We start from the raw sequence: 12,162 nt of genomic DNA, 5'->3' as shown, positions 1-12,162 counted from the left end.
CTGAATCCAATTAAGAGACCAATTTTCATTAAAATAATAATTATTTCTAGCACTTCACCTAACTTAGTTTACAATTTCTCCTATGAAACAATTTAAAGTTAAAATCAATTTTATTTCTAATTTTATTTTATTTGCCCATTATATTTTATATAAACCATTGTAAATTTTAACTGTAAAATCCGTTTGGTTCTGTTTCTAACATTCCTTATTAATTGAGTTGACATTTTAGGTAGTCAACTGTGTTTTTGGAGCAATGAAGCACCACTATAGAAGAAGATTGAAGTGGAATTACCAATACCACTATAAAGTAACACCAAGGTGCTTGGCCATCAGGTTCATCAACGGGACAGATTAGTAGCCCAAGCCCAACAATCCGGCCTACAAATAGGCAGGCTTGAAAGAAAATTACTTGGTCGGGCTGCGATTGGACAAAAAACTGCAAGCAAAATGAACACTCAGGGCATGCCCAAGTAGGTGCTTCAGAAGCCCAGATCAGTTCAACCTACCCGTGTAGATGCTTCAAAAGATCAGACTAGCTTGACCTAATATAATATACATCCATTATGTATATTATATGTAATATATATAAATAACTTGGCACAATAGATCTTGGAGTTGAATCCTACTTGGCACAATATTTTCCTTCTCAATTAGTCATTTTAGAGCTGAGTAGGCTTGAGCTTTGAATGACATACATCTGGGTTGGGCAAAAGATTGGGCCTGAAAGACCAGGCTGCGTTAGGTCTAAACAAGATCAACAAGTTTAGACCAAGAAACGTTTTCCTGTCTTCCTCTAACTCTCTTTGGGCTACTAAAAGTAGTTGCTTCACATCTATAGGCCTCCTTAGCACATAAACATACCATCCTAAACATTTTTTCTCTATTTTTATTCTCTATCAAGGCTACACTTAACTTTTCACGAATGAGAACATTCCTTTTTATATATTTCCTATTAATTCTAGACAACCATCCCCTCTCCACTTCAACTCCCCAATTTTTACTCCAAGAAATACTACTCTATAAATAATATTTTCATCAATCTCTCCTTCGTATTGAATAACTGATCCAAGATATAAAAAACTTTTACTTATTAGGACTTCTTGTCTATCCAACTTATCTATATCGTCTACCCTAGGAATACTAAGTTACATCTCATATATTCAGTTTTAATCCTACTTAATTTAAACATTTAGTTTCCAAAATATATCTCCATTACCTGAGTACAAAATTAAGTTAATTTAAAGTCTCATAAACTAAAACAATATCATCAACAAATAAAAAATACACGCATGACTAGTAAATTAGCATATTACCAATGTGAATAATGTAAGGACTCAAATGTAAATCTTGATGTAGGCATATGACTAAAGTTTTTTTATACTAATAGGAAACTCAGTAAACAAACTCTCTTCAGCTAAATACTAGTATATATACTAAGAAACATATCTTCTATAACATCAATATAATTAAGGGATTATCTCTCTTCAGCTACTATGATAGACTATGATACCTATCTACTCCATAAATATCAAATCTAGGCTACCCGCAGATCTACTTCCCTGGCTGAATGAGCCCGAATCAGAACCAAATTGATCATATCGATGCAATTTTATTTTCAAAGTTTAAACTGCACCCATAAAAGACACAAAATTCAAGAAAAAAATATGAATACCGGATCCCAGCTACTACAATCACTAACCAAGGGTGCAAACATTCCTGTTACCATCAGGCACCAGGATGCAATAACAAATATGGCCTAATCTGGCAAAGACCATAGAGATAACATATCTCCACTCCAAAACAAAAGGTTATAAGAAAGTAATTACTGCTGTTTTCGATATTAATACCAAACACAATAGGAATATGCATTTGATCCCTCAAATCTTCGTATTTACATAATCCCTAAATTTTAAAAGCAAACTACAGCATGTATGGTCTTTAATCAAACCAGTACCTATTGGTATAGTGTGTAGCGACCAGTATTTAAATTTCATGATCAAAACAATAATAGGGATGAAAATATATATATGCATTTAAGCAAGCACTAAGAGAAGAAAATGCTAATTTCATAATTTTATACTCTCTGCCTCACCTATGTATCTATTACTTTTCACTCTCCACCCATCCATCTTACAAAAATTAAAAAAACATCCATTCACACTTCCAAAATCAAGAAGCGACATTCTAACAAGCCCATCAAAACACATTCTAGGCACCCTATGGTATAATGACATGATTAAAGAATACAAATAGATTAATAAATTAAAAGCAAACAAACTTACATCCAAATGTAATCACCCAAAAGTAACAGTTATAGTGTTGGAATTAGAAAGGGGATGTGAGTGTACGAAAGGTTAGGAGGACTAAAAGAGGATATAGGATTTCTTCTGAACTTTCAGGAGGATGATCCAAAGAAAGAAGGGGTAAAATCAACCAAAAAACAAGAACTTAATCACTAAAGACTCAACCACAATGAAAGCAATATTCATGAAATAAAACTTATGTTTTAAATAAACTTAAGAGCTAAAATAAACCAAGGTTTCAGAATTAAGGAATTAATGCAAGTACAAAAATGAAGAGATAAATATAAAAAAGCCAAAGAAATAGGAACACAAGCTCCTAGATAAAAAGGTACCTCATCATTCAGAGCAATAAAAATTGAACTCAAGCTATCTGCCTGGGCCAAGAATACATCAAAAGAACCATCCTCGTGAAGTGACAAAAAGACTGACTTCCGCACACTGACATCAGCATCAGAGACTGCTGCAGTAAGAAGTTCTTCCATTATCTGCAGGCACATAATAGAACCTTAAAATGGGAGCAATACAACCTTTCAACCAATGGGAAGAAAATAAGTTCCATAAACAGAAAAATCTCAACTCTAATAGATGCGGTGATGCTCACAATAGTTAAATATAAAAAAGCAAACTCTGGCTAAAGGTTGTCAAACAATCGAACCTCCAAAAACAAGTGAATAAGCAACAGCAAAGAAACAGTTATCCAAGTCAAATAAAGCATAACTGAGGGGTGCGTAAGGGCAAAAGTTACAAGATAATGAGATATAAGCATCAACATGGATATATGCTAAAATATGCAACCAAGTGAAATTATGTTCTGGAGCATTAAATCACGGAGAGGTTTCAAAACTCTCTCCGGCACTAAAAAATAGCTTTGCAGATGATAAATATTGAAGCCATCTAAAACAGTTTCAATTTTTGAACTGTGATTTACTCTTTGCTATAGTCTATAAGTTCTGATTTACGCATAGCAACCAATAATTTAAATAGGCACTCGGGCGAGGCAAGGCAAGGCTCGAGCGCCTTGTGTGTGCACTAGGCGACGCGCTTCAATGAGGCACCGCCTAGGCACTCACCCGAACGCAGGTGCTGGGCGCTTCGGGCGAGCACCCGATTCAATTAGGCGAAATGAACCGAACCAATTTAAGACTGGTTCGGTTCGTAGTTTCTTACCTCAAAAGCCACACTTCACGCCCGCGCGACCCTGAGGAACCCTAGCGCTGCTTCTACCTCCGCCACCGATGCTTTCTGCCACTGCCTTCGCCGCAGACGCAGCGGACCGAGCCTTCCTATGTTGTCGACGGATGAGTCCGACAGCCACCGTAGCTTCCTTCCGCTGTCGCTTCCTTCCATTGTCGAGAGAGAGGACCGCAGGTTCCTCCACCACCAACGAACGCCCTCTGGAGCTTCTGTCGCTACCGTTGCTGTTGTCCACAGCTTCTGTCGTTGTCGCTGCTACTATCCGCAGCTTCCGCCGTTGCCGCTACTGTTGTTCGCAGCTTTCGCCGCTGTCACTGCTACTGTCTGTAGCTTCCCTCGCTGTCGTTACTGTCATTCGCAGCGCCGCCGCAACTTTCTTAAACTAATCCTCTGCCACTACTGCTATCTCCCTATGTTACTATTAACATTTTTTTCTCCCCCCTCTAACTTTCAGTAATATACTGTTAACAATATATTTTTAATTTAATATCATATTTTTAATCATACTATATGTTTTTATATTTTAATATTTCAAAGATTTTTTTTCTCCCCTCTAAGTTAAGTAATATATTGTTAACATTATATTTTTAATTTAATATCATATTTTTATTAAAATAATTATATTTTTAATTATATTATATATTTTTTATGTTTTAATATTTCATAGCGTCTCACTTCACTCGGGCAAGCACCTAGCACCTCGGGCATTTTGAGATATTGACGTCTTTTGGCACCTATCGCTTTTTAAATCACTAATAGCAACAATTAAAAGCATATTTACGACTTTATAGTGTCATCATAAACAAGCTTTGTACATGCCAGACATGCTATGGTATTAGTCCATGATGTTGACATAGCATGACTTCTTCGTTGGGGCAACAATCAATACAATGACACACCATCGAACATGCATAGGAATTGTACCAATCAGACATCCCGTGTCATACCATCTTGACCGTTGCATCCCAAGCTGAAACATCACCAAACATCTCACTCTGATGAATTCAAAATCGTTCATCATAAATAACAAGGTACGCTTGGCCACTGCTAAGAAACTTTGGATTTCATCTCTCAACCTAGTTTCAAACCATTGACTAATCGAGTGCCAGCTCCCAAAGACATGATTTCAAGAAAAAAAGAAGGTAGCCACAACAGCAGAAATAGATAAGGTGTATGGAAAGTATTTACTTAGCGGTATGAGAAAACACATCGATTTCAAGAACCTAAATCGAGAAAAACATGTCATACCATGTTGCTATGAGAAAACACATTGATTTCAAGAACCTAAATCCAGAAAAACATTTCATATCATGTTGATATTTTGACAAACTTAGCAGTCAATCCATGCAACATTCTTTGTCGCATACGTGCAAAAACAAGTCAGACTTTCTGAATAATGGCAAGAGCAAAAGGTCACAGTCTTCCAAAATGCAACAGTTTGTCCGACAAATTGAAGAATCACACAATTGCATCAAAAATCCAGGAACTTCTATTTACAGCTGAAATACTTACAACTTGATGTAGTGCCCCAAGACCCCCATAGCAAGAGAAAATCGTAACCCAAAACTCCACACATATGCACAACAGCCAGTTTAATCCCCAGCCTACCGCCCTAAGTACCACCAACAGAGGGTTCCCGGGGACCAAAAGGGCTGACAAGATGTTGTTACAAAGGCCCCATTCTCCACCAAGGGTGATATACATGTTGATGAGCTTCTCTCTGCCTCATTATTTTCCTCTAGTGCTGCCCCATTAGGAAACAAAATTATTCTCCTCAGGGAGCAAAATTGAATGGAGAAAAAGAGGAGGCCTTGATTACCTATGCTTGTCTTCCTTCTTCTTCAGAAGAGAACATTTAAGTCAAAGTCTCACCATAATCAAAATCGATGTAATCATACGCAACAAAGGATGCTTGCATCCATCTGATTGAGTTTCTTTTTTTTTTGTCGTGGGGGGGAGGGGGTGGGGTTGGTGGGGATATCACATCGTCCATCAAATAGAAAACTATTAAAAGTTTCCAAGATATTGCCATTTGTCGAAAAGATAAAAAGAAATAGATATGATTATTAGTCATCAAACTACTTCCTAGTGCATTAGGTGATAGATGTTTACATTTACAATCATGAAATTTGCAGATTAAACAAATTATGACTCTATTTTTAAGCATCATTTGGTAAAATTTCATGCAATGAGGCCCATCTTAAAAAGAGAAGCAGAACAAGAAAATAAGCATATGACATATAAAAATAGAAGTGAATAAAAAATGCTATCATTTGTATGCGTCCATCAGCATTTATAAAAAAAGGACATCAAACCTCCTCCACAAGGCGACGCCTCTTGGCTCCACCAATTCGGCTGAACCTACTAGAACTAAAATGTGCAGCAGATTTTGCAGATAAAGAATTGGCAACTAATCTGCAACAGCATATTGCAGCATCTTTTCGCGTATTGCCATCGTCATCCTCCAAATAAACAATGACAGATTCTCTAGCAAACTCAAGAAGCTCATGACCCTGTATTACATATTTTTATTATTTAAGTTTCAACAACTTATTAAAGAAAGGCAAGTATACAGACATAAAAATCCTAGAATCCCACCTTAAAATCGAAATGAGCTAAAGTTCGCAAAGCAAGCTGCACAACTGAACCACTAGCATCAGAAAGTTGCTGAGTATTGTTTATCGTGTTAGTACGAATGCCAGCAACACCTGGCTTTGCCGATGCATATGAGGTTTTTGATAGTGCAACTGAGATGCAATCCAGCAAGAGTTCTTGGATGGTAGGTAGTAAAGAGGGAATACTAATAAGAAATATATTAGTATCAGATAAGTCACAAGTAATCAAACAGAGAGGAGAAAAAGCAGAATATAAAATTTTCAAACAAACCTGACAGTGATTTGCTCAAGAGCTACTACAAGGCTAGTAGACAGACCAGCAGAAAACATTGAATCCAACAGACCTCGAACATGAGGTTCCATAGCAGGACCCATTGCTTTAGCAAAGCTTCCCACGCAAGCCAAAGCCTCCAATGATGGTCTTCCCCTCCGAGGTGCAATCTGCAAATCAGACAAGAAACAAGCTGAAACACCTGTGAACAATAGAAGTAAGCAATGTCACAAAGTACGTACAGCATCACGCAAGTGCAAGGTAATTGTTGGCAAGTAGGGAATGAGTTCACCATCCAAAGCACCAGCCATTTCTCCAAGAGCAATAAACCCACTAGCACGTTCAGCTGGTATGCGCAAAACAGCTAGGATATGATCCATGCATATCTGTGGACGATAAACTCATCATAGCAAAATGACCAGTTAGACTTAAGCCAAAACAAACCAAGCCCAAAGTTATTCAGAAAATAATGAATTCCGTAAATTTCTAGAACCAAAAGTATTACACAAAAAGAAGCAATTTTAACCTTTAAATAGTTTGTCACAAATCGGTCACGCAAAAAGTGTGCAATACGAGGAAGCAATGATGTTATGCTGAGACGAACAAGCCTATCTCGGTGCTCTAGGTATTTGAGAACGATATCTGCTACCTCTCGGTATCTGGACATCATGAACTCACCCGTGTTCCTGAAGAAAAAAAAATTTGTTATTAAACATCAGACTCTTCAGATCATATAGCAAACTGAAAATAAAAGAAGAGAAAAAAATGTTCCTGAAAATTTGATGGTAAAAAGAACAGATGAAACCCCTGGACAAGGTCATAAGATAATACCCAAATACCCACAAAAAAACAAAGCAAAAAAACATGTCTGTGAACAATAGATAATCCACAAAGCATATTGTGTTCTTTTGCATGATTTTTTCCACAATGTAACTACTCCCGGTATCATACTAGTGGTCCACTTTTCCAATCTGTTGTTGCTTGACATCCAAATATGGCTGTGCCAAGCCATATTAATCACAAGGCAGGATAAATGAGTATATTCCTTCAAAATTCATCCAAAATTCATAAGATAAGGTCATAAGATAAATGAAACCCCTGGACAAGGTCATAAGATAAGAAATATTGATAAAATAATACCCAAACACCAACAAAGAAACAAAGAGAAAACTTGTCAATATACAATAGATAATCCACAAAGCAGATTATGTTCTTTTCCATGATTTTCCCACATGTAATTGTGGCTGTGGTCCCACAGAAAAAACTACTCCCTGTGCCATAATCGTGATCCACTCTTCCAATCTCTTGTTGCTTAACATCCAAATATGGCTGTGGCAAGCCAGACCAATCACAAGGCAGGTTAAATGAGTAAATTCCTTCGTTGTTCACACAAAATGACCATAGAAAGGCATAATTAGGAAACAATCAATGACTCATTCTCAACAAAATGGATTTCTCTTCACATTGACGCCCGCCTATTAAGAGGGCAAGTGAAAATGACCTTGGAGAAAATGTTATTTAAAAAGGGAAAAAAATAAAAAGCCATGAGTTCTGCTTATTCATACACTCCAAATTTAGCAGATTCAGAATGTGACCCAAAGCAATAAGTTAATGTTGGCAGGATTTTATATGATAAGCCGAGATGCCATGAGTTTTGCTTATTCGTACACTCCATAATTAGCAGTTTTAAAATGTGAGCCAAAACAAACAAGTCATGAAAAAAAATATTACAGACATAAAGTGAAGCTTCATTTATGTGAGGATACCAACAACTATCATTATAAGACACAATGTTCTTCAAGACATGGTTGTCCAGGGTACAGGATAATTCATTGATCATTTCAGCAGCCTCAAATATCATGCTTATAAGACACAAAATTATCAAAACAATTGTCAAGTCTAGAAATGCTTTATATCTTACAAGCACAGAGAAAACAAGAGAAAACCCAACTTAAACAAACATAATAAATAAGGTGCAAGGTACCTTAAAAGTTCACCTACTGCAAGTAACGAGCCATGTATACTGTGAACAGAAGCATTTTTACCAAGTCCAACTTGTGCAGCTTCACACATTCGGTAGTACCTAATGGAAGTGACACAATAAACAAACGTAAGATTAAAATTCAATCAATAACTAAATGGGCAGGAAGAACAACGACGACAGCAAGAAACAGGGAATGTAAATGTTTATCATTGTAACTTGTAAATGCAGTTCCCTTTCTTGACCTTAATGCATTTCCAGGTTAAGAAGAACCTTGAAGGAAGAAATTGGGTACCCAGATTGTAAGAGTTTACACGACATGATCAATCAGATAGGTTTTGCCCACCAGCCAGGACACTAAGGACCAGTTAAAAATGAAGTCACATTGTGACATGTCAACTTCATTTTTAAGAATATGGAACCAGTCCAAGTGTCAATTGATAATTCATGATTCCAATAGGTCATACTTAACATGAGAGGGAAAATGCTCCCAGCCATTGATGTAATTCAGCAAATCCAAAAAAACAACTATACCAGCAATGAACAACTTATTTCCATCAAGCCTGAGCTACATTAGTCAAATGCACTCGTGTGGAATCTGACTAAGTAAGACTAAATATATGGAGAAATTTAAGCAACATAAAGACAAGTTAAATGCACAAGTGAAATAGATGCAAATGAGGTCTCAGAAAACAGAAGCTATCAATATCAAACAATTTTTCAACAGAGATAAAAGAGTGAAAAAGATATTGCTCTTACAATCAAAGCATGATGGTAAAATTGGAGAGGGGCATATGAATTGTTTCGAATCAAAATTATATAGGGCAATTATAATGTCATCTTAATTTATAAGTTCAGAATACTAGGATTCCATAGGTTACCATATCAAAAAAATTTAGTGACTTACATATAAGGATGTCCATATAAACAGTGATACTGTTGTAAAAGACAAATTAAAGAATGCTTACTTTCATAAAGAACCACTAAAGAATTTAAAAAGAAAAAACACACACACAATCCAATAAGGTCAGATAAGCTAGTCCGAATTAGCAGAATAAGTAAATAACTAGAGACACTAAGGAAGATTTTTCCAGAATAAATAAGAAATAATTTGCAGACCTCTAGTCAATACCAATACTGCTTTCCTAGAGGTCTGTAGCAATGGAATTGTGACAACACTAAATAGTTGGAAAAATAACTGTCATTGTATTTAAGTGAAGTCCATAGCATGAGAGGCTTTACAACCTCCTCCATGCATCAATAAATTTGGCAAGAGAATGGCATAGTATTGTCGTAGTGGTTCATGCCTGCTGATTTCAATTATTTTAAAGATAACAATTATAATACAAACAGTACTCCTAAGTAAATACAAAACAGCATGACAACCTCTTTGAATGAAATTCACGGAAATTTCTGAAGTCCACTTGTCATGGTTTCGGGAACGAAATTTACACTTCCATTTTGAGTTATAATAAAGGACTGGATGCAACAGCTTCTAGATGATGCCCTAATGAGTCATATTCAAGAAAAGCCATTAGCAACATAGAATTTATTTTCTTAATTCACCATCTTTTGAGTTCAATAGAGTCTTGGCTGCTAAACATCAATCACATGATCCTCATGCAACCAATTGCCGAGATTTCCATTACAGCCTAGAGCTCAATCTCAAGGCCTTTAACTTGATTTTGTTGGACTGGGAAGCATTTAATCCATGAAATCAAGGATACACTGAAGGTTATCCATTATTTAGTCGGGAAACATGATGTGACAATGTAATTCTTATGGTCATTTGCAATTGTTCCTAAGGGTAATAAATCGACGGTAACTAGTCCAAATCTCAGGGCGATTTATTTTCTCAAACAATTTCTTGCATAACTTAGAAGTTTACAAATGAGAAACTGTCTGTACCAATTATATTGCCCTCAACAGAATTTGATATCAGGAAAACATCCATATAGCCACATCCAATAGTTGGGACCTTAAGGATTCTCATTGTTTTTGTATTAGATGTTCTAGTCTTCATGCTTATTTTCCCTTATGGCATCATAAGTCAGCACTTTCTACCAATCATGCTTCAACCTACACAATACAAGTCCTTTAACATCCTTAATATGATGGAACTTCTTCGAGTCCATTTCCATAAGCCACATCTGGATTAAGTATAAACTGCTTCCTCAGAACTTGTACTTTTAAACCTTTTCTATATCCAATAGGAATGACACTTATCACCCCTATAACCTAAGCTTATTTAATAACCAACATAAAACAGTTAACTTCTTTTTGCACCTTAAGCAGCTTCTACCACATTTCAGGTTCACTTGTCACACTGTTGTATTAAAGCTTTAGAAACTTTTTCAACAATAAGAACAATAAATGTTTGGAAAAGCTCTTCGGACAAGAAAAATACAGATGACCTGTGTAAAATATCTGATGAATGGTATTGGTGCTACTTTGATTGCACTTGTTGCTACTTAGGGTGCTCTCATTGCTGCTTTAATTCAGTAACCACACAATCGCAACATATTGTGAACATGCTCATTATCGAGTTGATAGCATTTGTCAAGTCAGAGAAAAACTGCATATTTAACTGCACAAAGCATCAGGAATAACCACTATGACCCTAAGTAGAATTGCTTCCACAGTCATACTAGTTGAGTATTGTGACAATTTTGGCAACTTAATCTTTTGAATATATGGTTAATACAAGTTTGTTGTAACTTGTAAGTATTGCAAATCAATCTAATTTGTTTACACGAAAAGCAAGTGTATCCAATGATCGCAATTCTATCTACTATCATTTGGACAGTAATCAATTGTGATGAATCATCATATAGCAGTGAAGAAAAATAAAGAAATCATGATACAAATATAAGACAACAAACACCAAATGTAAAGCACTTCACTCTGTGTCATTCATCACAGCATAGCAGGTCATTTTCATTTCATAACATATGAAAATGATGAACGTGAAAATCCATTTACTCTAAGTAGCACCAACATGAATAAAATGATATTATTTTAAATGGAAAAATGTACAATGGAAACATGGATTAACATACCATTGCACTCGCCAGCGTGTCTCACGCTTCTCAATAACACGAAGGCATGCCCGCAAAGCTTCTACAGCTCGTTCCCGAACAGCCAAAGTGGGGTCCCTTAATGCTACCCATATAGCATCCACAAATTCCGGCACATGAACATTGAAAACAGTGGATGCATTTTCAGCCATTTCCTATTTAAAAGCAGGAAAAGAACACATTCATCAAACAGGAATGTCTCCCCAAACCAAAGAGAATCTAGCAGGGTCTTGAGGTAACACCTTCCGTTAAAAACAAATGAAGGACTTCATTAAAATAAAATGGTAAATATGTTTGGAAACAACTTTAATACAATTTTTTTACTATAAACAGAAATCTATCAAAAATGGCTAGTATTGTCAAGAAGAGCACTCCATTTACCCGCATATGGAAAGTATATAATAAATAGAACCAAAACTGTACAACTTTAACAATAATGTGTTACTAGCATTGGACTATAGCATAATGATATGTTGGCAATTGTTACAAAAAGAATTTCAAGGGTAAACAAGTTTAGGATACATGAACATGCTTATAATCCTTCACCAAATTTAAAACTTTCTATATGTAAGACTACAAATAAAAAAATATATGAAATTAGCAATTGAATGATGCTATAAGTAAAATTGCAATTACTTTAAGAATCAGAACAGCAGCAAAACGACGATATTCTATCCTTTCTCCATGAAGCCAGTCCAAAGCATTTTTTATCTGAAAAGAA

At 35.9% G+C, this 12,162-nt stretch overlaps 1 protein-coding gene across 1 annotated transcript in view; it reads right to left on the bottom strand.

Annotated features, from left to right (window-relative positions):
* The window catches only part of LOC103980358 (serine/threonine-protein kinase TOR), a 60,291-nt gene that overhangs the window by 46,900 nt on the left and 1,229 nt on the right, over positions 1-12,162 (bottom strand). The window contains exons 3-11 of the mRNA XM_065155177.1: positions 12,078-12,152; positions 11,424-11,596; positions 8,368-8,466; positions 6,910-7,069; positions 6,626-6,769; positions 6,384-6,553; positions 6,096-6,297; positions 5,813-6,010; positions 2,636-2,788 (exon numbers count right to left, since the gene is read on the bottom strand). Of these exons, the coding sequence (XP_065011249.1) occupies positions 2,636-2,788; positions 5,813-6,010; positions 6,096-6,297; positions 6,384-6,553; positions 6,626-6,769; positions 6,910-7,069; positions 8,368-8,466; positions 11,424-11,596; positions 12,078-12,152 (1,374 nt within the window). The remainder of the gene's footprint in view (positions 1-2,635; positions 2,789-5,812; positions 6,011-6,095; positions 6,298-6,383; positions 6,554-6,625; positions 6,770-6,909; positions 7,070-8,367; positions 8,467-11,423; positions 11,597-12,077; positions 12,153-12,162) is intronic.

The sequence above is a fragment of the Musa acuminata genome, chromosome BXJ1-4 (genome assembly GCF_036884655.1).
Source record: "Musa acuminata AAA Group cultivar baxijiao chromosome BXJ1-4, Cavendish_Baxijiao_AAA, whole genome shotgun sequence".
NCBI classification, from domain to species: Eukaryota; Viridiplantae; Streptophyta; class Magnoliopsida; order Zingiberales; family Musaceae; genus Musa; species Musa acuminata.
Note: the sequence above shows the minus strand (reverse complement) of the source record. Positions and strands in the feature narration are given on the sequence as shown.